The following is a 22,474-nucleotide window of genomic DNA, read 5'->3' on the forward strand; positions in this document are numbered from 1 at the left end:
GTGGCCTTGCAATAACTCGTCCATGGGCTGTAAATGATAAAATATTGCAAAAACCATGACGGTGTATTTCCAGCACCGATTATCCTATGTTCCCTTGCCGCTCATCTGCTCTACCGCCACCTTTCTCTATACAGTGTCCATTGAGTTCCATGACTATCATATCAATGAAACACCGTCACATATGATTGTACCAGGCATTCCTTGCACTGCGTCAAACTGTGAAATGACTATTGAAGTTTTCCTGCCCTTTAATTTCCATTTTTCCAATTTCAGTCTGTCAAGGTGCCACTGGAGACGTGGATGGTGCACAAGAAGTATTTAGAGACGTCCAAAAGCTATTTAAAAGGAAAAACAATCAGATTGAGCAGTTTTCAGTGAAAAAGGTTTGTGTAAAGTTGGTTAAGAACAGTAATGTAATGGGAAACGTGACCTGATAGAAATGTTGCATTGTCCAGTGTTCTCACCATGTCATACCCTTCTGTGGGTGACTGGCACTATATGTGATAATAATAACAATTTTTATTTCTATAGCGCCAACATATTCCGCAGCACTTTACATTATAGAGGGGACTAACATTCAGCACTGTCGTCAGACAGGACACTAATGACATGACAATGCCTTTCTGCCATAGAATGAATGTAAAAATATCTAATAGTGATGAGCAAGTATACTCGTTGCTCGGGTGGTCTCCAAGTATTTGGATGTGCTCTGAGATTTAGTTTCTGTCCCGTAGCTGCATCATTTGTGACTGCTAGACAGCCTGAATACATGTGGAGATTTCCTAACAAACAGGCAGTCCCCACATACACTCACTGGCCACTTTATTAGGTACACCATGCTAGTAACGGGTTGGACCCCCTTTTGCCTTCAGAACTGCCTCAATTCTTCGTGGCAGAGATTCAACAAGGTGCTGGAAGCATTCCTCAGAGATTTTGGACCATATTGACATGATGGCATCACACAGTTGGCGCAGATTTGTCGGCTGCACATCCCTGATGCGAATCTCCCGTTCCACCACATCCCAAAGATGCTCTATTGGATTGAGATCTGGTGACTGAGGAGGCCATTTGAGTACAGTGAACTCATTGTCATGTTCAAGAAACCAATCTGAGATGATTCGAGCTTTATGACATGGCGCATTATCCTGCTGAAAGTAGCCATCAGATGTTGGGTACATTGTGGTCATAAAGGGATGGACATGGTCAGCAACAATACTCAGGTAGGCTGTGGCGTTGCAACGATGCTCAATTGGTACCAAGGGGCCCAAAGAGTGCCAAGAAAAAATTCCCCACACCATGACACCACCACCACCAGCCTGAACCGTTGATACAAGGCAGGATGGATCCATGCTTTCATGTTGTTTACGCCAAATTCTGACCCTACCATCCGAATGTCGCAGCAGAAATCGAGACTCATCAGACCAGGCAACGTTTTTCCAATCTTCTACTGTCCAATTTCGATGAGCTTGTGCAAATTGTAGCCTCAGTTTCCTGTTCTTAGCTGAGAGGAGTGGTACCCAGTGTGGTCTTCTGCTGCTGTAGCCCATCTGCCTCAAAGTTCGACGCACTGTGCGTTCAGAGATGCTCTTCTGCCTACCTTGGTTGTAACGGGTGGAAATTTGAGTCACTGTTGCCTTTCTATCAGCTCGAACCAGTCTGCCCATTCTCCTCTGACCTCTGGCATCAACATGGCATTTCCGGCCACAGAACTGCCGCTCACTGGATTTTTTTTCTTTTTCGGACCATTCTCTGTAAACCCTAGAGATGGTTGTGCGTGAAAATCCCAGTAGATCAGCAGTTTCTGAAATTCTCAGACCAGCCCTTCTGGCACCAACAATCATGCCACGTTCAAAGGCACTCAAATCACCTTTCTTCCCCATACTGATGCTCGGTTTGAACTGCAGGAGATTGTCTTGACCATGTCTACATGCCTAAATGCACTGAGTTGCCGCCATGTGATTGGCTGATTAGAAATTAAGTCTTAACACACAGTTGGACAGGTGTACCTAATAAAGTGGCCAGTGAGTGTATATTCAGGCTGTCTAGCAGCCGCAAATCATGCAGCTACGGCGACAGAAACTAAATCTCCGAGCACATCCAAATACTCGGAGACCACCCGAGCATGCTCGGGAAATCTCGAGTAATGATGATACTCGCTCATTACTAATATCTAAGAACAAATGTGAGAAGAGGTATAGAATAATAATAAGCCACATTGCTGACCTGATATCTGCACACCGTCCCTGCAAAGACTGACGAGCAGCTCCTTATCGTTGGCCATGCTCTGGCACTCCCTGTCAGTCTTTGCAGGGATTGCTTGTAGGTGTCGGGTGTTTAATGTTTGTTTTATTTTTTGTTCTTTTCTGGGTTTCTCCCTCTTACACACACGCTTGGCGCCCAATTTAAAAACCTCTTTAATGTGTTTTCATATTATAAAATTCATTGAAAGTTAAAGAGAACCGGTCAGCCCCAGAAATGCTATGCACAATCAGACATGGTGTGAGTCCGCAGGTAAATAGTCTGTAAACCATACCTGCTGGCTTATTGGAGAGTAATCTAGAAAGATAGCGTGCACTCAAGTCTTAGTAATGAGGTGCAGGTGTAATGGACCAATAGGTCCTATTACCAATAATAATATAGATTCACCGCACACTCAGAGGAATATAATGCCAACAAGTGTTCATTTTATTATGTACAAAACATGTGGGAGCCAAAAAAGAATATAGAGCACTAGATGGAAGCGATATACATATAACGACGTTTCGGCTCAGCCCGAGCCTTTATCAGTTTATCGCTGCAAATAAAGAAAGATACATCAAAATATATACAGAGACAAAAAACAATTGCAGAAAAAACAGAAAAGAGAATATACAACACCAAATAAACATCACATTATCCAAATATAATACAGTGATAAAAACACATATATACATACAAATTATACTGCTTTCACGGAGAACAAGGATGTACGAAACAGGAGGGAAGGCCCAGTAAACTAGTACTATACTAAGTAGAATAAGGGGAAAGAAAAGGATTACCTGAATCCGGTTTCAAATCTTTGAATAGATAGGAAGAGAACTACCAAGAGAATAGCCCAAGTAAAACGGCTGAAAGGAATTTGTCAACATCATGGTTAGTAAAATGGAAAAATAGATAAAGTTGTAATCGTAGTTATTCTGGTTTGGTTGTCTGTGTGTGGTGTAAAGTGCATCAGCATTATGGGGGAAAAAAATATATATATACCATCCTTGTAATGAGAAGCCTTGTGCTCCTACTGATCATAATAATAGTAAAAAAGATTAAGCATATGGTAATGCCATCAAATAGGGCAGTAAGAGTACTTGCCCACAGAGTGTCTAAATAGTATAATTAATAGTGAAATAAATATACACACAAAATATGACTAAATCAGTGCTAGCATCGCACTGAAGTGTATTATGTGCGTTATGCAGGATGTGTACAAAATGGCCATTTTAAACAACGCTCTTAGAAGAATGTAGGACGCCACACATTATTATGTGTGTTGCGCATGATGTGCAAAATGTCAGTAAATTACTATGTAACAGCGCTCTTATATTGATGTCATTTGAGAGGAGAGTTACCTGTAGCTTTAGTGCTGTAAAGCGGCGCTCCCGCGCCTGGCTGCAATGGCGTCATGCTATACCCCTCGGTATGTGGCTGTATTTATATGGGAGCCCGGGTGGCCGCATCCGGCCGGAAGTAAAACCCCTGAACCGGAAGTGACGTCGCGCTGTCTTAGTATAGACACTGCGCATGTCTGTGATGGTTGTCAGGGTGATCAGCAGGTTGGCGTCCCTGTAATTTATCTGATAGCGCCGAATAGTGTGTGTATATTGCGTAGAGGCTATAATTGTATGAGGCTATAATTGTATGACATGAGGACAGCATCATAATATTGCAAAAAAATAATAAGAAGAATAGCTAATATATAAGCAGGCATATGGAAAACAATGAACCATGGAAAGAAAATGAAATATGTAGAGGGCAAAAACAGAAAATAATAAAAAACAAAAATGGTAAATAAGAAAAATAGAAAAATAATGAAAGAATAAAAAAAAAAAATAAAATAAAAATAGAGAATGAAAAAATGAAAAATGAAAAAATAAAAAATGAAAGAATAAAATGGAAATAAAGATAAAATAAAATGTAGATAAAAATAAAAACCAAAAACAATGTTGCTGACCTTGCGCAAATAATTACCTATGCGTGCATTGTATATAGTTATGAAGAATAAAAATAAAAATAAAAATAGAAAATAAAAAAATAAAAAATAAAAATCCAAAATAAGAGTCCAGTGGGCGGAGCAAAACTCACCTAGGGTAATGGCATGTTAGCGAGTCTGAAAAATAACAGAAGAAGCAGGGAAAAGGTTATTAGCAGTTATAGGAGCCAGTCTATCTCTCTATTCAGCCCCTTAGGGGCTAGAGTGTCTAACTTGTGTATCCAATAGGTTTCTCTCTCTCTTAATAATTTAACATGGTCGCCCCCTCTCCTTGGGCGTGGTACATGCTCGATTACCTGAAATTTTAATTGTGCCACTGAATGTCGATATTTAGTGAAATGTTCAGGTAAAGGTAACCAGTTTTTTTGACACCTAATTGTTGATTTGTGGCTGGCAATATGGTCCTTGACATGTTGGGTTGTTTCCCCTACATAGAGGAGGCCACATGGGCATTTTACCAGGTAGACCACAAAGTTCGAATCACATGTATAGTAGCCACGTATAGGGAAGGATTTACCTGTCCTTGGATGAGTAATACTGTCCGATCTAATCACATTCGAACAGGCTGCGCAACTCAGACAGGGGAATGTGCCGCAACGGCGAGAAGCAAGTAGCCTCTGCGTAGTCGTAGGAAGTTTACTACCTATGTCAGCCCTAACCACTTTATCGCGAATATTAGTAGGACGTTTAGTGCAAATTAAAACTGGTGCTTCAAAAGAGCCGACGTCAGGGTAAGCCTTAAAGAGGAGGGGCCAGTGTTTTTTGATAATAGAGTAAACTTTGGGCATTAGTGGATGGAAAGTATGTACAAATGGGATTCTTTCTTTTGCACATGTCCTCGGTAGAGGAGATGAAGGGGTTAATACCCGTTGTTTTTCAACCTCCAGTAGTTTTGATGGATAACATCTGTCCTTAAATTTTTTTGTCATAATATCAAGTTTCTCATTACGAATATCATGATCAGAGACGATACGTGCCACCCTATTAAATTGTGAGCGTGGAAGACTATTCTTGGTGGCCTTTGAGTGACAACTCGAATAGTGTAGAAGACTGTTGGTATCTGTTGGTTTACAGTATAAATCTGTGGAGAGATTCCCCTCACTATCTTGTATAACTTTTGTATCTAGAAAGGGGACCGATTCCATATTGAAATGTAGCGTGAACTGTAATTCTGGACGGATGGAATTGAGGTGTAGGTAGAAATCATGTAATGATGATGTGGTTCCTGTCCAAATAAAGAAGATATCATCGATATAGCGGTGATATTCTATAGCATATTGTAGAAAAAGATCATTACAGAACACATGATTGATCTCGAAATAGTTCATATAGGCATTAGCATACGCCGGCGCTATGTTCGCGCCCATCGCAGTCCCGCACTTCTGTATATAATAGGTATCCTCGTACAAAAAGTAGTTCTCATGTAATACAAGACTGAGAAGGTCTAGACAAAACTGTATGGAGTCTGTTGACAGTTCTGAGGAATTGAGTAAAAATCTTGCAGCTTCAATCCCTTTGTCATGGGTGATTGAAGTGTAGAGGCTATTGACATCGAGGGTGGTGAGAATACTGCCCGGGGGTACCTTGCCTAACTGTTTAATGATACTCAGGAATTGACCCGTATCTAAAAGGAAGGATCTAGTCTGTTTAACTAGGGGTGTGAATATTTTCTTGAGAAAGATGGATAGTGGGGATAAAACAGAATCGGTAGATGCAACAATCGGTCTGCCTGGCGGATTTTCTAGAGATTTATGTATCTTTGGAAGTATATAGAACACTGGTGTAATTGGATGAGGTTTCACAAGGAAACTGGCAGTTTTTTGATCAATTGTGTGACGGTCCAAGTATGTTTTAGTGAGGTCCCTAATCTTGTGAGTACTTTTTGTACGAGGATACCTATTATATACAGAAGTGTGGGACTGCGATGGGCGCGAACATAGCGCCGGCGTATGCTAATGCCTATATGAACTATTTCGAGATCAATCATGTGTTCTGTAATGATCTTTTTCTACAATATGCTATAGAATATCACCGCTATATCGATGATATCTTCTTTATTTGGACAGGAACCACATCATCATTACATGATTTCTACCTACACCTCAATTCCATCCGTCCAGAATTACAGTTCACGCTACATTTCAATATGGAATCGGTCCCCTTTCTAGATACAAAAGTTATACAAGATAGTGAGGGGAATCTCTCCACAGATTTATACTGTAAACCAACAGATACCAACAGTCTTCTACACTATTCGAGTTGTCACCCAAAGGCCACCAAGAATAGTCTTCCACGCTCACAATTTAATAGGGTGGCACGTATCGTCTCTGATCATGATATTCGTAATGAGAAACTTGATATTATGACAAAAAAATTTAAGGACAGATGTTATCCATCAAAACTACTTGAGGTTGAAAAACAACGGGTATTAACCCCTTCATCTCCTCTACCGAGGACATGTGCAAAAGAAAGAATCCCATTTGTACATACTTTCCATCCACTAATGCCCAAAGTTTACTCTATTATTAAAAAACACTGGCCCCTCCTCTTTAAGGCTTACCCTGACGTCGGCTCTTTTGAAGCACCAGTTTTAATTTGCACTAAACGTCCTACTAATATTCGCGATAAAGTGGTTAGGGCTGACATAGGTAGTAAACTTCCTACGACTACGCAGAGGCTACTTGCCTCTCGCCGTTGCGGCACATTCCCCTGTCTGAGTTGCGCAGCCTGTTCGAATGTGATTAGATCGGACAGTATTACTCATCCAAGGACAGGTAAATCCTTCCCTATACGTGGCTACTATACATGTGATTCAAACTTTGTGGTCTACCTGGTAAAATGCCCATGTGGCCTCCTCTATGTAGGGGAAACAACCCAACATGTCAAGGACCGTATTGCCAGCCACAAATCAACAATTAGGTGTCAAAAAAACTGGTTACCTTTTACCTGAACATTTCACTAAATATCGACATTCAGTGGCACAATTAAAATTTCAGGTAATCGAGCATGTACCACGCCCAAGGAGAGGGGGCGACCATGTTAAATTATTAAGACAGAGAGAAACCTATTGGATACACAAGTTAGACACTCTAGCCCCTAAGGGGCTGAATAGAGAGATAGACTGGCTCCTATAACTGCTAATAACCTTTTCCCTGCTTCTTCTGTTATTTTTCAGACTCGCTAACATGCCATTACCCTAGGTGAGTTTTGCTCCGCCCACTGGACTCTTATTTTGGATTTTTATTTTTTATTTTTTTATTTTCTATTTTTATTTTTATTCTTCATAACTATATACAATGCACGCATAGGTAATTATTTGCGCAAGGTCAGCAACATTGTTTTTGGTTTTTATTTTTATCTACATTTTATTTTATCTTTATTTCCATTTTATTCTTTCATTTTTTATTTTTTCATTTTTCATTTTTTCATTCTCTATTTTTATTTATTTTTTTATTTTTTTTTTTTTATTCTTTCATTATTTTTCTATTTTTCTTATTTACCATTTTTGTTTTTTATTATTTTCTGTTTTTGCCCTCTACATATTTCATTTTCTTTCCATGGTTCATTGTTTTCCATATGCCTGCTTATATATTAGCTATTCTTCTTATTATTTTTTTGCAATATTATGATGCTGTCCTCATGTCATACAATTATAGCCTCATACAATTATAGCCTCTACGCAATATACACACACTATTCGGCGCTATCAGATAAATTACAGGGACGCCAACCTGCTGATCACCCTGACAACCATCACAGACATGCGCAGTGTCTATACTAAGACAGCGCGACGTCACTTCCGGTTCAGGGGTTTTACTTCCGGCCGGATGCGGCCACCCGGGCTCCCATATAAATACAGCCACATACCGAGGGGTATAGCATGACGCCATTGCAGCCAGGCGCGGGAGCGCCGCTTTACAGCACTAAAGCTACAGGTAACTCTCCTCTCAAATGACATCAATATAAGAGCGCTGTTACATAGTAATTTACTGACATTTTGCACATCATGCGCAACACACATAATAATGTGTGGCGTCCTACATTCTTCTAAGAGCGTTGTTTAAAATGGCCATTTTGTACACATCCTGCATAACGCACATAATACACTTCAGTGCGATGCTAGCACTGATTTAGTCATATTTTGTGTGTATATTTATTTCACTATTAATTATACTATTTAGACACTCTGTGGGCAAGTACTCTTCCTGCCCTATTTGATGGCATTACCATATGCTTAATCTTTTTTACTATTATTATGATCAGTAGGAGCACAAGGCTTCTCATTACAAGGATGGTATATATATATTTTTTTCCCCATAATGCTGATGCACTATACACCACACACAGACAACCAAACCAGAATAACTACGATTACAACTTTATCTATTTTTCCATTTTACTAACCATGATGTTGACAAATTCCTTTCAGCCGTTTTACTTGGGCTATTCTCTTGGTAGTTCTCTTCCTATCTATTCAAAGATTTGAAACCGGATTCAGGTAATCCTTTTCTTTCCCCTTATTCCCCTTATTCTACTTAGTATAGTACTAGTTTACTGGGCCTTCCCTCCTGTTTCGTACATCCTTGTTCTCCGTGAAAGCAGTATAATTTGTATGTATATATGTGTTTTTATCACTGTATTATATTTGGATAATGTGATGTTTATTTGGTGTTGTATATTCTCTTTTCTGTTTTTTCTGTTTTTTCTGCAATTGTTTTTTGTCTCTGTATATATTTTGATGTATCTTTCTTTATTTGCAGCGATAAACTGATAAAGGCTCGGGCTGAGCCGAAACGTCGTTATATGTATATCGCTTCCATCTAGTGCTCTATATTCTTTTTTGGCTCCCACATGTTTTGTACATAATAAAATGAACACTTGTTGGCATTATATTCCTCTGAGTGTGCGGTGAATCTATATTATTATGGCTTATTGGAGAGTGACTACAAGGAGAAAAGGAAGTTTAATCCCCCCTGTGGCCACTCTCTTCCAGTCATTGGGGCAGAGAGCGATTAGTCACCACTCGCTGTACAGTGAGCGCAAGAGTAATCATTCCCCGGCAGAGCCTATTCTGCAGTGTATGTGTGCAGAGCAGAATGTCATTCACAGTGCCGTAGACTGATAACCACACTCTTTCTGTATAATAAACGTTTCTAGTGGTGACGTGTTCCATTAAATTCTGTTGTGCCACTGAATTCTGTAGGAAGATTGTCTTAACTTGACTTGAGCGACAATGGCAGAAGGTAATGTGACCATATACAATAAGAGTAAAGTTGGTCGACTATCTTATGTATCTTGATATATTTTGACCATAATAGCAGATGTTATGGTAAAGAAGGAATCGGGTATGTTGAATGTTACCATGCCCGATTTTTGTTCTCACAGGAAATAAACCACCACCTGCCGAGATTTTCCCACTCCTTTGAGATCCTATGCATGCTTGGCCAAACTGAGTGTGCATGCTTATGAGGGAAATGGAAAGGGTAGCTGAAAGCTGAATCTGTACTTTGGGGGCAACTTTTTGTGCAGGAAATAACTTCTCATTGGGTCAATCCAATTATAGCATTAGAATTTTAAATGTCAGAATGTCCCTAATATTATATTTATTTGACCATCAACAATCAATTTGGTAATTCTTTTAGTGAGGAAAGTGTACTGAAGACTAAATGGAGGAGATGAGGCACAGACTAAATATATAAAAGTGTAAGGGGGAGATGTTCCACTACACAAATTCACAATGTAGTGGGATCTATGAATATTATCGGGGTATCTAAGGCTACACTTGCGTTGCACAGACCTGCATCTGTCTGCGCTCGGCCGCCGCTAAGCTCCGCCCCCCCTGCCGCGCCTCCTCTTCTTAGCTCTACCTAAGGGCACATGACTCTGCATGCGACCTGCACCCCCTATGTTTAGCATTGGGTACGCAGGCCATACGCAGGTATGCGTTTTCCGGCGCATGCGTCCTATTGACGGTGTGCCGGGCGCACCAAAATGCAACACGGTGCGTTTGGCGCACGTCGGCGCACCGTCAAAAGGACGCTTGCGCTGGAAAACTAATACCTGCGCACAGCCTGTGTACCCAATGCTAAAGTTAGGGTGCGCAGGTCGCACGCAGCGTCATGCGCCCATAGGTGGAGCTAAGAAGAGGAGGCGTGGCAGGGGGGCGGAGCTTAGCGGCGGCCGAGCGCAGACCGACGCAGGTCTGTGCAACTCAAGTGTGAAAATAGACTAAGCTGTCTGTATATCCATATACTGCATATATTGGGATTTATGTGATATGTTTTGTATGACAATAACAGGGTGACCGATTCAGAAAGCAAAAACCAACCAAACAGTTGTGTGTACTGGCGGCAATAGAGGTCCTGTACCTGTGGAAAGCTCTGCCGAACTGCTCCTTCTCCAACCTCCAGCACATGAGCCAAGGTACAAGATGACACAATGAGGCGTCTGTATTCTCTTTGCTCTACATCCTTCTCTAACTCTATAATGTAATATAGTATAAATCCTTATTTTTTTGTTGTATTTTTTTTCTTACTGTATTTTTTTTTTTTTTTTATAATCAAAGCGGTCACTCCTTTTTCCCTGTCGGCTTAGGCTAAGTTCTCATGTCCATTAATCACCCATTAGATCGGATCCGTTGACTGAAAAGTTCTGCAGACACAACTTTTATGTCTTATTTAAACTGGATCTATTTTTTTTACTATTGCAGTCTATGGAAAACAGATCCGTTAATTCACCATCCCTTTTCGATCATCTGAAAAGGATCCGTTTTTTGCTCACTGGATCAGTTTTCAAATGGAAGAAAAAGAACGGCTAATTAATGGATCCCTTTTCCATAGACTTAAATATTACAAAGACTGATCCAGGTGAAATCCATTTTTTTTTTTTTTTTTTTAGCCAGACCAAAAAAAAAAGTTGTGCCTGCACAAATTTTGTCTTGCTAAGATAACTGATGCTGGAAAAAATAGAAGATAGGAGTATCAAATGATTATAGTAAAAAATAGGTAAATTTTGTTAAAATATTTTTATAAAATAACAGTAAAGTAGAATGATGAAGTGCAAAGACAGACACATACAACAGGGTCATGTGTAATAAATATTATATATAAAGACATCACCAATATGCTCAAATGACATAGCAAAGGGAATATAGCACAGAGTATACCCTGGTAAGCACGGTCCCAAAAATACATGGTAATAGAGGATCTCAATAGAGTAACAAGTATGTAACAGGGGCAGAGATTACCAGTGGGAGAGAGCACAGACCCTGAGCCGGATGACAAAGGCTCCAACGCACGTTTCGCGTGTTTCCAGACCGCTTTCTCAAGGGGATGCGATGAGAGTGTGTAACAAGGACCTTAATGTAGCCATGTTGATCGGTCACATGTTGTATCACATGGTCGAAATGGACCAAAGAGAGCGGCGCATGCGCAATGTGCCCGGCGGGTCCCGGCAGCTAGTGCACAGGATGTCAAGCATCACTGCTCACATGCAAGGAGGTGAAGGTCCCTGGGCGTGCGCAGGAGGCATACAGACTCTCGGCCTAGTGCGGGACGCGGTGGGCTGCAGTGCGCATGGCCCCAAGAACAAAAAGTGAACAGCAACAACCCTCCTGGGGGGAGAAAACAAGGAGTACAAGCTAACACATAAGTACAGCAGCGCACACCAGAAAACACACCAATACAATCAATGTTACGGTGTATAAAACATAACATTGGTATTATGTATTGGCATGCACATATAGTAGATGCTTGTGGAGGAGAGCCGCTGCAGTGGTAAGAGATGAGAGGGCAAAACAGAAGGTGACCTGTCAACACCAAGGGTCACAAATGGCTCTGGATAGTGTGAGAGACAGCAAATAATAAGAAAAAAATCACAGAAAAACAACTATTAAAAACTTAGACATCCAGAGGGCTTAGAGATGGGCACAGGGAACTATAAACCATATACGAGGACAAAAGGTTTTAGTCTTTATAAAAAGGTTGGCAAAACTTAGGGACTAATTTAGGCCCTTGGGGGCCATGGTATCCAAGATCAATTTAGTTTCTCTTTGGCCGAGAAGCTTCTTATTACTACCCCTCTGACCCCCATATGGATAATACCAATACCCCTCACCATAAGTGATAACCCCTCTGACCCCCATATGGATAATACCAAAACCCCTCACCATAAGTGATTTGGCTTCAAAATTATGATAGGCCTTAAAATGGCGGGGGATGGTTTTCAGATCAGAGGGGTCGGCCACTGTCATGGCCACGCAACTGATTGCTGTTGGATCTGTTTCAGAAGGATCATTACTGAACTTGTCAAGTTGGCCTTAGACCACGTTCACATGTTCAGGTTTTTACATCCGTATTTGTAAACCAAAACCAGAGGTGTATGATAAATACAGTGGTGATGTGTTTCCATTATACTTTTCCTCTGATTGTTCCTCTCCTGGTTTTGGCTTACAAATACTGATGTAAAATACTGATCATGTGAACATGGCCCAAAACAGAGCCTGTTAGTTGCTATATACTTGTAATCTGCTTGTCACATGAATGTGTTATGGCGACAGATGACTGATGACACTGACGATATCTGTGTAGATTAGCGCAGTTGATAACTTTATTGCACCTTCGGCTGTTATATTGCCTGCTGAAGTACATAAGACAATCTATGGTTTTATCATATCTTCATATTAGGATATCCAGCTTTAGAGTAATAATCCTGATAACATTGAATAGACTGTAACTGCTGCCCTGTAACTGTGTCGCATCTTTGTGCGCTTGGCGCAGAGCCAAAAGGGCGCAAGCGTCGGAAAAATCAGCCCAGCGCATGGCCATACCCAACGCTAATTATAGGGTACGCTGATCACATGCAGTGTCATGCGATCAGAGGAGGAGCTGACCGGAGGAGGCGTGGCCGGGGCGGAGCTTAGTGGCGGCGCTGCGCCTCCGAACGCAAATCTGAAAGTAGCCTTAGAGTAGTATAATAGTAGTAGTAGTAGTAGCAGCAGCGTGGCGGACGCATGACCGCTAGTAGTGTGCATAGAAGGTGTGACGACAGATTAAACACGCTTAGAAATGTGGAGGCTAGGTATCAGTTGGATCGTCTTGTGTATTGTATTCCAGAGAACTGGTTTGGATTATTGAGGATGTTAGTCTTAAGTCAGTTGCAGAATGGAGGGCACTTGTAGGGCGATAGAGATAAGGGAGGAGATATAGGGTGGTGCAGAACTGTGGAGAGCATTGTGGGTGAGAGAGAGAGAGGTTTATATTGTATTCTGTAGCAAATGGGCAACCAGTGTAATGACTGGCACTAGGTGGAGGCATTGGTGAAGCGGCTGGACAGAAACGGGACAAAGTTTGGTTAGAGGGAAAATCGATCAGTAGCGAGTTGCAACACTCCAGACCAGAATAAATAAGAGCGACAGTAAAAATGTTAGCAGTTTGAAAGCTGAGAAAAGGTCGGATTCTGGAGATGTTTTTATGATGCAGGTAACATGAGCGAGTGAGCGATTGGATTTAGGGCATAAAGGAAAGTTCTGTGTCAAATATAACCCCCAGTCAGCGAAGTTGCTGCTTAGAAGTTATGGTTGAATCCTCTAAGGTAATTTCAATGTCAGGTAGAGTTAGGATACTAGAAGGGGAAAACGCAAGACATTCCGTTTGGGAGAGATTCAGTTTCAGATAGAGGGAGTAATAAAGTAACTTGGCACTCAACTGAATGATCAGATAGAGGGAGGACATGATGTTGGAGACAGGGGACAGATGATCCTTGGTATTTTGTATTAAGGTGGGGGTGAACTCAGGGGAAGAAGTGTATAATTGGGTGTTGTCAGCATAGAAATGATATTGGAACCCAAATCTACTGTTTTTTTCCAATAGGGGCAGTGTAAAGAGAAGAGGAGGGGGCCTAGGACTGAATCCTGAGGAACCTCGTTAGTAAGGGGAAGATGAGAGGAGGAGGAGCCAGCAAAAGATACAGTGAAGGAGTGGTCAGAGAGCTAGGAGGAGAACCAGGAGAGAACGGTGTCCTTGAGGCCGATGGAGCGGAGCATAGTGAGGAGGAGCTGATGATCCACAGTGTTGAATGCTGCAGAGAGATCCAAGAGAATTTAGCATGGAGCAATGACCATTAGATTTTGCTGTTAGTAGATCATTTGAGACTTTAGTGACGGTAGTTTCAGTAGAGTTTAAAGAGCAGAAACCGGATTGTAGAGGGTCAAGAAGAGTTATCTGAGAGATTACACAGGCGTGGACCAAGCATTCCAGGAGTTTAGACATGAAGGGAAGATTAGAGTAAGGTCTGTAGTTGGCAATTCTGGTCAAGGGTTGTTTTGTTTTAAGTAAAAGGGTTATAATGGCGTGTTTAAATAAAGAGGGAAAATTACCGGAAGAAAGATTAAATATTTTAATGGTGAGAGAGACTGCCGTAGATGTGAGGGAATAGTCACTGGTGCAGGTTATAGGCCGAGAAGAAGCAAGCGGCCGGGTAACTTCTTCTGTAACAGGCTCAAAGATGCTAAGTGAGCTTGAAGTGCGGAAAGGAAGGGCATCCAGGCCCTGAGGAAATTGGTAGTAAAGCAATGACCTCTGTTTGAGATACAGAGTCTTGTTCTTCAGGATCATATTGTCATAAGCATGGAAGAATACCTACCGGTAATTTTAAAACTTAACTTTTACTTCATTACTAATAAAAAATCAAATAAGACATTGAGCTACCAAGATATAATATCCAAAAAATGCCTTTGTACAACATGGAGAAATGCACAACTTGCAACCTTGATTGGACTGACCACTAACCATTAGATTCAGCGTGTATTACAAATAAGGGGTGTCAAAATAATGCATACAGTCATGAAGAAATCCACAGCAAAATAAAGAAAGTGCAAGTGCATAAATAACTTTACATCTCACCCATTTGAGCTGAGGGGCATCCAGTAGTAGAAATGCAGAGTCAGATGAACTTGATTGCCTTAACTATCTGCCCTGTCATGCCGCATGTATTTGTTCCCACCCTGACAAGGGCTGTCCCCAAGTACTGGGAGATTTTTTTTCTGAATAAGGATGCAGCAATCTGCTCTTTACTAGACCACTGTAGACATCGCCATGGAGGACATATACATTTTGTCACTCAGCACTTTAATGTAATCAGAGGCATTCTGGCTGAGAAGGACTTGATGCCTTTTTTCTTTTCTTTTTGTCTTTTCCCCTATAGAAACTACACTCCCCTGATGACATCTCATTATTGAGAAAAACGCGTAGGGATGGACTAAAAAAAATTTTGGGGGTCGTCTATAGAGTCAGCTTGGGTACTGCCCTTGTCAGAGCGGGAGCAAATACATGGGGCACAACATGATAGATAAGGCAATCGTGTTCATCTGACCCTGGGTTTCTACCACTGATTGCCCCTTGGCTCAAATAGCTGAGATCTAAGCTATTTATGCACTTGCACTTTCTTTATTTTGGTGTGTTTTTTCCATTATGATTGTATGAATTTTTTACAAACCCCATGTGTCATATATGCTGAATCTATTGGTTAGTGGTCAGTCCACTTGTTAATCAAGGTAGCAAGTGGTACATTACTCCTTGTTGTACGGAGGTATTTTTTGGGGATATTATATCCTGGTGGCTCAATATCTTATTTGATTTTATTAGTAACGAAGTAAAAGTTAGGTTTTAAGTTAGGTTTTCATCCATGCTTATCGCACACTAAGGAGATTGGGCAGAAATGTCCTGATGGATGTGGCTTTTTTCTAGGAAATACATGGCCAGATCCTCACCGCTGAGGTTGGTGACCGGGGCCTGTGCTTTAGGGCTCAGGGGGGAGTGTAAGATTTTGAAAAGTCATGTTGGATTGTTAGCTAGTGAAGTGATGAGGGTGGTGAAGTATGATTGTTTGGCCAGATGAAGGGCAGAATTAGAAACTATGGGCATGAGTTGGGGGGGATGTCAATAGAAACTAAGAGAAGGATGAAAAAAGACAGAGAGAGCAGGTGGTGCAATGACATCCAGTCATGTGCCAACCAGATGGGCGCACTGAGCAAGGCTGGACACATCTAGTTGTACTGTGGCCGTAAATATGCAAATCAAAATTTTGCGGTCACATGACCGCCTGTTCCCTGCATCGGAGAATCCTCACAGTGTGCAGTTGCGCAATGTGAGGATCCACAAGTCTGTAGACAGTGACTGCAGATTTGTAGCTTTAGACCAGACTACCCCTTTAATATCCAGTCATAAATGAATTTTTGGTACATACACCATATGGGTTGTAATCTTTTGATGTACTAGAAAATTACTTTCTATAGATGTAAGGTTGTTATTCTAATTCTTTCACCCTAACAAAGACGAACCTACCACAATATAATTTACCAACTTGTACTTGCCGTTTTTATTTTATGTTGACTGAAGCTTGCCATGAAGCTGTGGATCCATCTGTAGTTGGACTGAGGAACTTACTCCTTGGAGCCATACATAAATGTCTGGGGAATGTTGAAGATGCTGTTCAGGTGAGACATCAACTGCCCTACTCTTGGACTACAGAACTATTAATGGTATGAGAATGGCTGTATGACCCTGATAATAAACTTAGCATTTTATGAGTTCAGCTAAAGAGTGATACAGCTCATGAGTCCCAGGATCCTCAGTCTCTGCTGACACAGCCCAGCTGACAGCTGCAGCTTGTACTGAGCAGTGTGAGATCTCAGCAGCAGGGAGGAGGGACACCGGAGAGCTTTAAGCCAGGCTAAGTGGGAAGGATTGAGTTAAAATTTCATAAATGCTTATACAGCCATTCTATCGTGGATTTTAAAAGTAAGTACACCAGCCTCATCCTGACTAGGAGATCTGCTTAATGATGTATGCAGTTTGTATTGTGAAATCTGGTGACAGACCAGATTTAATCAGCATGCCTTTATGGCTTTAAAATTGGTGTTGCATATGTTCTGATGAACAACAGGCTGCAATCTTCTGTTCTTTTTCTAGTTCTTCCAGCGTGCAGTGAAGGATGAGCAGGGACGGCAGCAGAACCTCTACATCCAGCCGTACGCTTGCTATGAACTAGGCTGCCTCTTGCTGGATACACCAGAGGTACTCGCATCCACTTTACATGGGTACAATACAAATAGTTAATAAGTTAGTAAATTTGGTTTAAGGCATTGTGGACTTTGATGGGTTTATACGTAGTAACACATTTTGCCATGTTGGGCTTTGTAATACATCCTGTGATATCTGTATGTAACTGAGAAAACTAGTTTGGCTGATATCGCCTCTCAGCTCATCAGAAAGTACATGAATTTGACTCCTGAGCAAAACCTAACTCTGCAATAATATAAAGTAAGTGTTGCCCAGGAGTATATACCGATGGTGAAAATGAGAAGTAAACTATGTTACCTAGGGTTTACACCCAGTACGGTAGATGCAGGGACGGCTGATACATGTGTATGTGCAGTCTCCCTTCCCTTACCTGGATGTTTTCTAATAGAATTCTTTTGCACTTTGACCATCTACTGTTCCCAATAACAGTAATTTTGACCAGGGGTGCCCAAACTTTTACATGCCACTGTATATAGCATCATCAATCATCACAAAGGATGAAGATCCCCATCACCGTTTTTTAGTTTTTGTGTAACCTTTCACACAGCAAATGGAAACTGCTTAGTAATTGTGGTCTAAGTACATGATGACAGTTTTCATTGTATTTTTTTATATATTTTAATCTCTGGATTCCAAAGATTTAATGATTATATATTGATATTTTATTCTCTTATTTTAACAGACCGTTGGAAAGGGGAAAGCATTACTGTTTCAAGCAAAGGTAATATTATTAATGATTTTGTTATAATAAAGGGTAGATCTAACCATTGCCGTTTGGGAGCGCACCGCTCTCCTGCCTCCATACTTGCCGGGGTCGTTGTGCTCCTGATTCATTGACCTTTCAGACAAGTGGCATCTTCCCACCATTGGCCTGAAGTTTGCACTTTACGATGTTGCAATCAGAAGAAACCTTTGCGTCCGACGAATCACATGGGCACTAAAACTGGCCAGATTCAGCGATCCGCCCAACTTCAGAGCAGCGCTTACAAGCTGTTTTGGAAAGATCTTACAACCGCTGTGCTCCATGCCTAAGAGACTCACAGCTTCTGATCGACTGTAGAGGTGTCCGGTACCTTTAGCAACGAGTGTGAACGTGTGAGGGCATTTCGGCATTTTAATAGCGAGTAAATTTAAAAGTTGCTTGTTTTGCAAGTTTAACCCTTTCACTAATAGTTTTGCATTCACTTTATAGCTCTGAATGATTTCACTGATTTAATTTTTTCTTTTCATGGCTTTTGCAGGAGGAATACACTGGCTATGATTTCGAGAACAGGTTACACGTTCGTATCCACGCCGCCTTGGCCTCACTCAGGGAAGTCGTCCCTCAGTGACGGAGAGGAGAACATGACTCTTAAATCCCACACAGCTTTCCACACTTTACCACAAAACAAGGGATTAAAATGGCAGACTGTGGATGATGACATGCGTCTAAGAGTTTCCTTAGAAAGCTGACTGTGCCGGAGACTTGGGACTAGTCACAGCAGCAGTGGAGCTGGACAGAAAGAGAATTTACAAGCTCATGAATATGGAAAAGTAGGCCTGCGAGCTAAATAACGTAACTTGAGTAGGACATCTCTACCTTGGATGTCTGCCCTAGAGACGGAGGGAATGACCTGTGTAGCATGTCCGGTTAACCCTTGTGTCAATCAAAGCTGGCGCAGCAGTTTAGCTCACTTTCCCCATGATATTTTTTAATTATGTTTTTACTGTTTTAGTTATATGTTCTGTTCCTTTAGCTGTATTGTATCAGTAGGCTACCGGGTTCTAATATTAAGCTAATGTATTGTCTATAAAACACAAGGTTGTGTGAGCTGAACTGCTGCTACAATTTTTGCTGCGTGAGAAAAGCACACACAACTCACAGTGATCTATGTGATCTGGTCAGATCTGCCACGTCGTAAAACTGACATTTTAATATCCTCGGTGACTGGGGAAAAATCTGCATATATGATGATCGGGATATAAGACAGGAGGATGAAGCTTTTAACGTTCTTCACCAGGATTATTGGAGCATTGTATTAAATGTCACCACTCGGGATATAAACACTTCCCCTTAATTTCTATGTCTATGGACTGTAGTCGGCCAACTACCATAAGAAAAATGACGGCAGAAATAGCCGTTTTCAGTTTCTTAGTCAGGCGCGCGCGTTGTGGCCGCCTTTTTTCAAACAGGTGAAATGGATCAATCGACAGAGACTAAATTACAAAATAATAAACCAGCCCTGAAGGGTGGTAAAAGGCAATACAATAAAGTTGTAGCACTTTTGCTTCTGTACGTACTTGAAAATTGACTTTTCGTTGAATTCAGGGATATTGTCTATTTACTGGCACGTAATATTTGTGGTATATTCATTCTGTGTGTGCTACAATATTTTTTTTTTTAAAGTTACATTTTTTTGTTCAAGGTAAAAGGGAACCGTACTGGTAAAAATGGGGTTCGAAAGTTTTAAATGTACTTTTAGGGAAATCTGTTTCTAAAATGCGATTCCTTGAAAAGCTAGTATTCTGTATGCTTATGGTAAGGAGAGCAAAACATGTTGGACATTGGTGTCTGTGAAACGGGTTCTCTGCTGTTGCCTCTTTCACTTATGCAGCTGAAGTAAACATTTGGGTCTCGGGCAGATGTGTCCCCTGGAGATATGGCCATATGGAGCATAGGGCAGTGATGCTAAGTGCCACTTTACCTTCCCTGGAGCATGTCTACATATGCTACATGTACAAGGAAGACTCTTTGATCTACATTAGCTATGCTGCCAAAGTGGCAGTAATGGAGAACCCTATAACAGCATATTGAATGAAGAATTTCCAAATGGCTGTGCATAATACATTCATCTCTTCCAATGTAATAACACTCATGGACATTATTTTCCACTTACCATGGCTATGTGGCACAATTCATCCCTCCTGTGTGTTACCTGTTTTTTTTTTTTTTGTTAATCAGTAGTGATTTACTAATGCAATCCCACAGGGCTGATATTTTCTTTCAAATTAATTCCTATAAATGAGACACCTAAAGACAGGTCAGTAGTCACCAATTGACTATTGGTACCATTAGATACAAAGATATTACCTGACCATATGGTACGCTAAGAAGCTGTTACTGGAAGGAAATACAGCATTGACAAAAGATGGAGCCAGATGTCCAAATCCTACAAATTACTATATTGTTACATTACTAAGGCTTAGAACAGTACTGAAATGTCTACTGGATACACCCTGCTCCACCCAGCGACATGGTCATTGCTGTTACAGGGGATCAACCCTCCTAAGCCATCTACATGGGCATGTGGGTCATAGGAAGAACAGTAGAACTGAACTTTGTCTCATTACTAACAAGTTAGCAGCTGCAGCTCTCATAGCTCTGCTGTATTGCAACAATAATGCAACACTGTGAGATGGAAGCTGCAGATGTGTCAGGTATAATCACACACAGCTCGGCAAAGAGCGGCCATTACACATCACACTGGTAACCATTATATGTCACACTAATAACACCTCCTTTTGCTTAAAATAATCCCTGGAGGAGATTTGGATACAGATCAGTGTCCAGCCCATAGTCCTGAACAGCTCATTTACATAGAGGAAAAATGTGGATTTCTCTGGAATAAGATATCAGATCACACATAACAAGGTATTATTTTTTTCCGCTTCCTGTGACCTACATGCCGATACAGACGCTTAGGAGGGATGATCCTACTGACAGATTCACTTTTAAGGTTTAGAATGTGAAACAAACTCTTCCTAGTGTATAGGAATAGATTAAATTTAATATAAACCTTGTTTAAATGTTAACATTGTATTAGAATAAAAGTTTTATCATGATACCGCATTCCTCTTTATTCCAGTTCATACCTTACAGATCCCACATGGTGCTTGGCTTTTGCACTGTACTCTCTCTTTAGCTGTTGGGTGACTGTTCATCCATAAGACTTTTGGTGTTTGTTCTTGGCAGTGACTTTTCTGGATAACCCTGATATTGTAGGAATGTAAAGTTAAGGTAGGGCCCCATCGGAGCTTGTGGGACTCTATACAGCTTTGAAGTTGCATGGTTCTATCATACATCCATATGCAGGAGCCCTTATAGGAAGGTGTCCCAAACTGTGCTGCCAATGTCATCCTAGCACTACATTCCTTATCACAGCCACATTGAGAGAGAAACAATGGCCACTAACTATATCATCAGTACTTATATGGCTGGCTCTCGGGACTCCCCCTAATAAAAAAATAAAAAAAAAAAAGGTAAAGATAGTCTTGGCACAGATTTTCTAGAATCTTTGTGGATGTCTAACATGGAGCCTCCTTTGGTAGATGATTACAATCCTTAATATTTCTCTATTGCATGGCCTTTTTCTTATCACATTTTTCCCATCAGATCAGAACAGCAGACTTAATGCCTGTTATATCATATTTCTGACCTGTTTTGTGCAGATGCTCAGTGACTTGATGGTGATTCTGCAAAATTTAGCTTCTCTGCAATTTATATTGATGAGTGTATAGAGCATTTATCAAGTGCGTAAGTGAAAGAGCCAGAGCTCCATAGCAAACAATGCCCCCCTATTCATCACCCTCCTGCTGTGCTGCCCAGTCTGACACAGGGGGCGACTCTCGGACTCCACCTCTGGGGTGTATTGCCACTGAGCTCTCCTACAGTGCTGCCACTATGATCTCGCACACCTTGGCTCTCTTGCAGTGATCATTGTGTGGGGGGGAGGGTTGAGATTAGAATGGACACTAAAGGAGAGCCCAGAGGGGACGTGGGTGCCTTTGTTCTTCTTGTCTGCCCCTGGTTCGGAAACCCTGGCAATTGTGCACTGCTACAGCTATAGAACAGTGATTATTAATCATTCTGATGGCAGTTTCAGTACAGGAGCAAAGGTACAAATGACAAATGTAATAATACAGTAGGCCTAACTGATAAGGTGATTATATATTCCCACATTATATGTGAAAAATGTATGGGCATGTAGCACACAATACCAGCTAAATCTGACCTACCTGCCTCCACTTATTGGTGTGGTATTAGGGCCATCCTACACCCAACACCCGGGTTGGCAAGAAGACTGGTTGGGATAACAATGTACCTTTTATGCCTGACCAGTTTGGGGCTCTTCTCTACAGCCTGTGTCCCCCCACTGCAGAGCACCCCTGATGT

At 41.2% G+C, this 22,474-nt stretch overlaps 1 protein-coding gene across 1 annotated transcript in view; it reads left to right on the top strand.

Annotated features, from left to right (window-relative positions):
• Positions 1–21,144, top strand: part of TTC39C (tetratricopeptide repeat domain 39C) — a 114,257-nt gene extending 93,113 nt beyond the window's left edge. Inside the window, exons 9-14 of the mRNA XM_073550825.1 lie at positions 274–383; positions 10,543–10,666; positions 16,639–16,736; positions 17,212–17,316; positions 18,005–18,043; positions 18,564–21,144. Of these exons, the coding sequence (XP_073406926.1) occupies positions 274–383; positions 10,543–10,666; positions 16,639–16,736; positions 17,212–17,316; positions 18,005–18,043; positions 18,564–18,653 (566 nt within the window). The 3' untranslated portion in view covers positions 18,654–21,144. The remainder of the gene's footprint in view (positions 1–273; positions 384–10,542; positions 10,667–16,638; positions 16,737–17,211; positions 17,317–18,004; positions 18,044–18,563) is intronic.
• Positions 21,145–22,474: the final 1,330 nt, after the last annotated feature.

This window comes from Dendrobates tinctorius, unplaced genomic scaffold, assembly GCF_039654945.1.
Source record: "Dendrobates tinctorius isolate UK_male_01 unplaced genomic scaffold, ASM3965494v1 ptg000171l, whole genome shotgun sequence".
In the NCBI taxonomy this organism is placed as follows: Eukaryota; Metazoa; Chordata; class Amphibia; order Anura; family Dendrobatidae; genus Dendrobates; species Dendrobates tinctorius.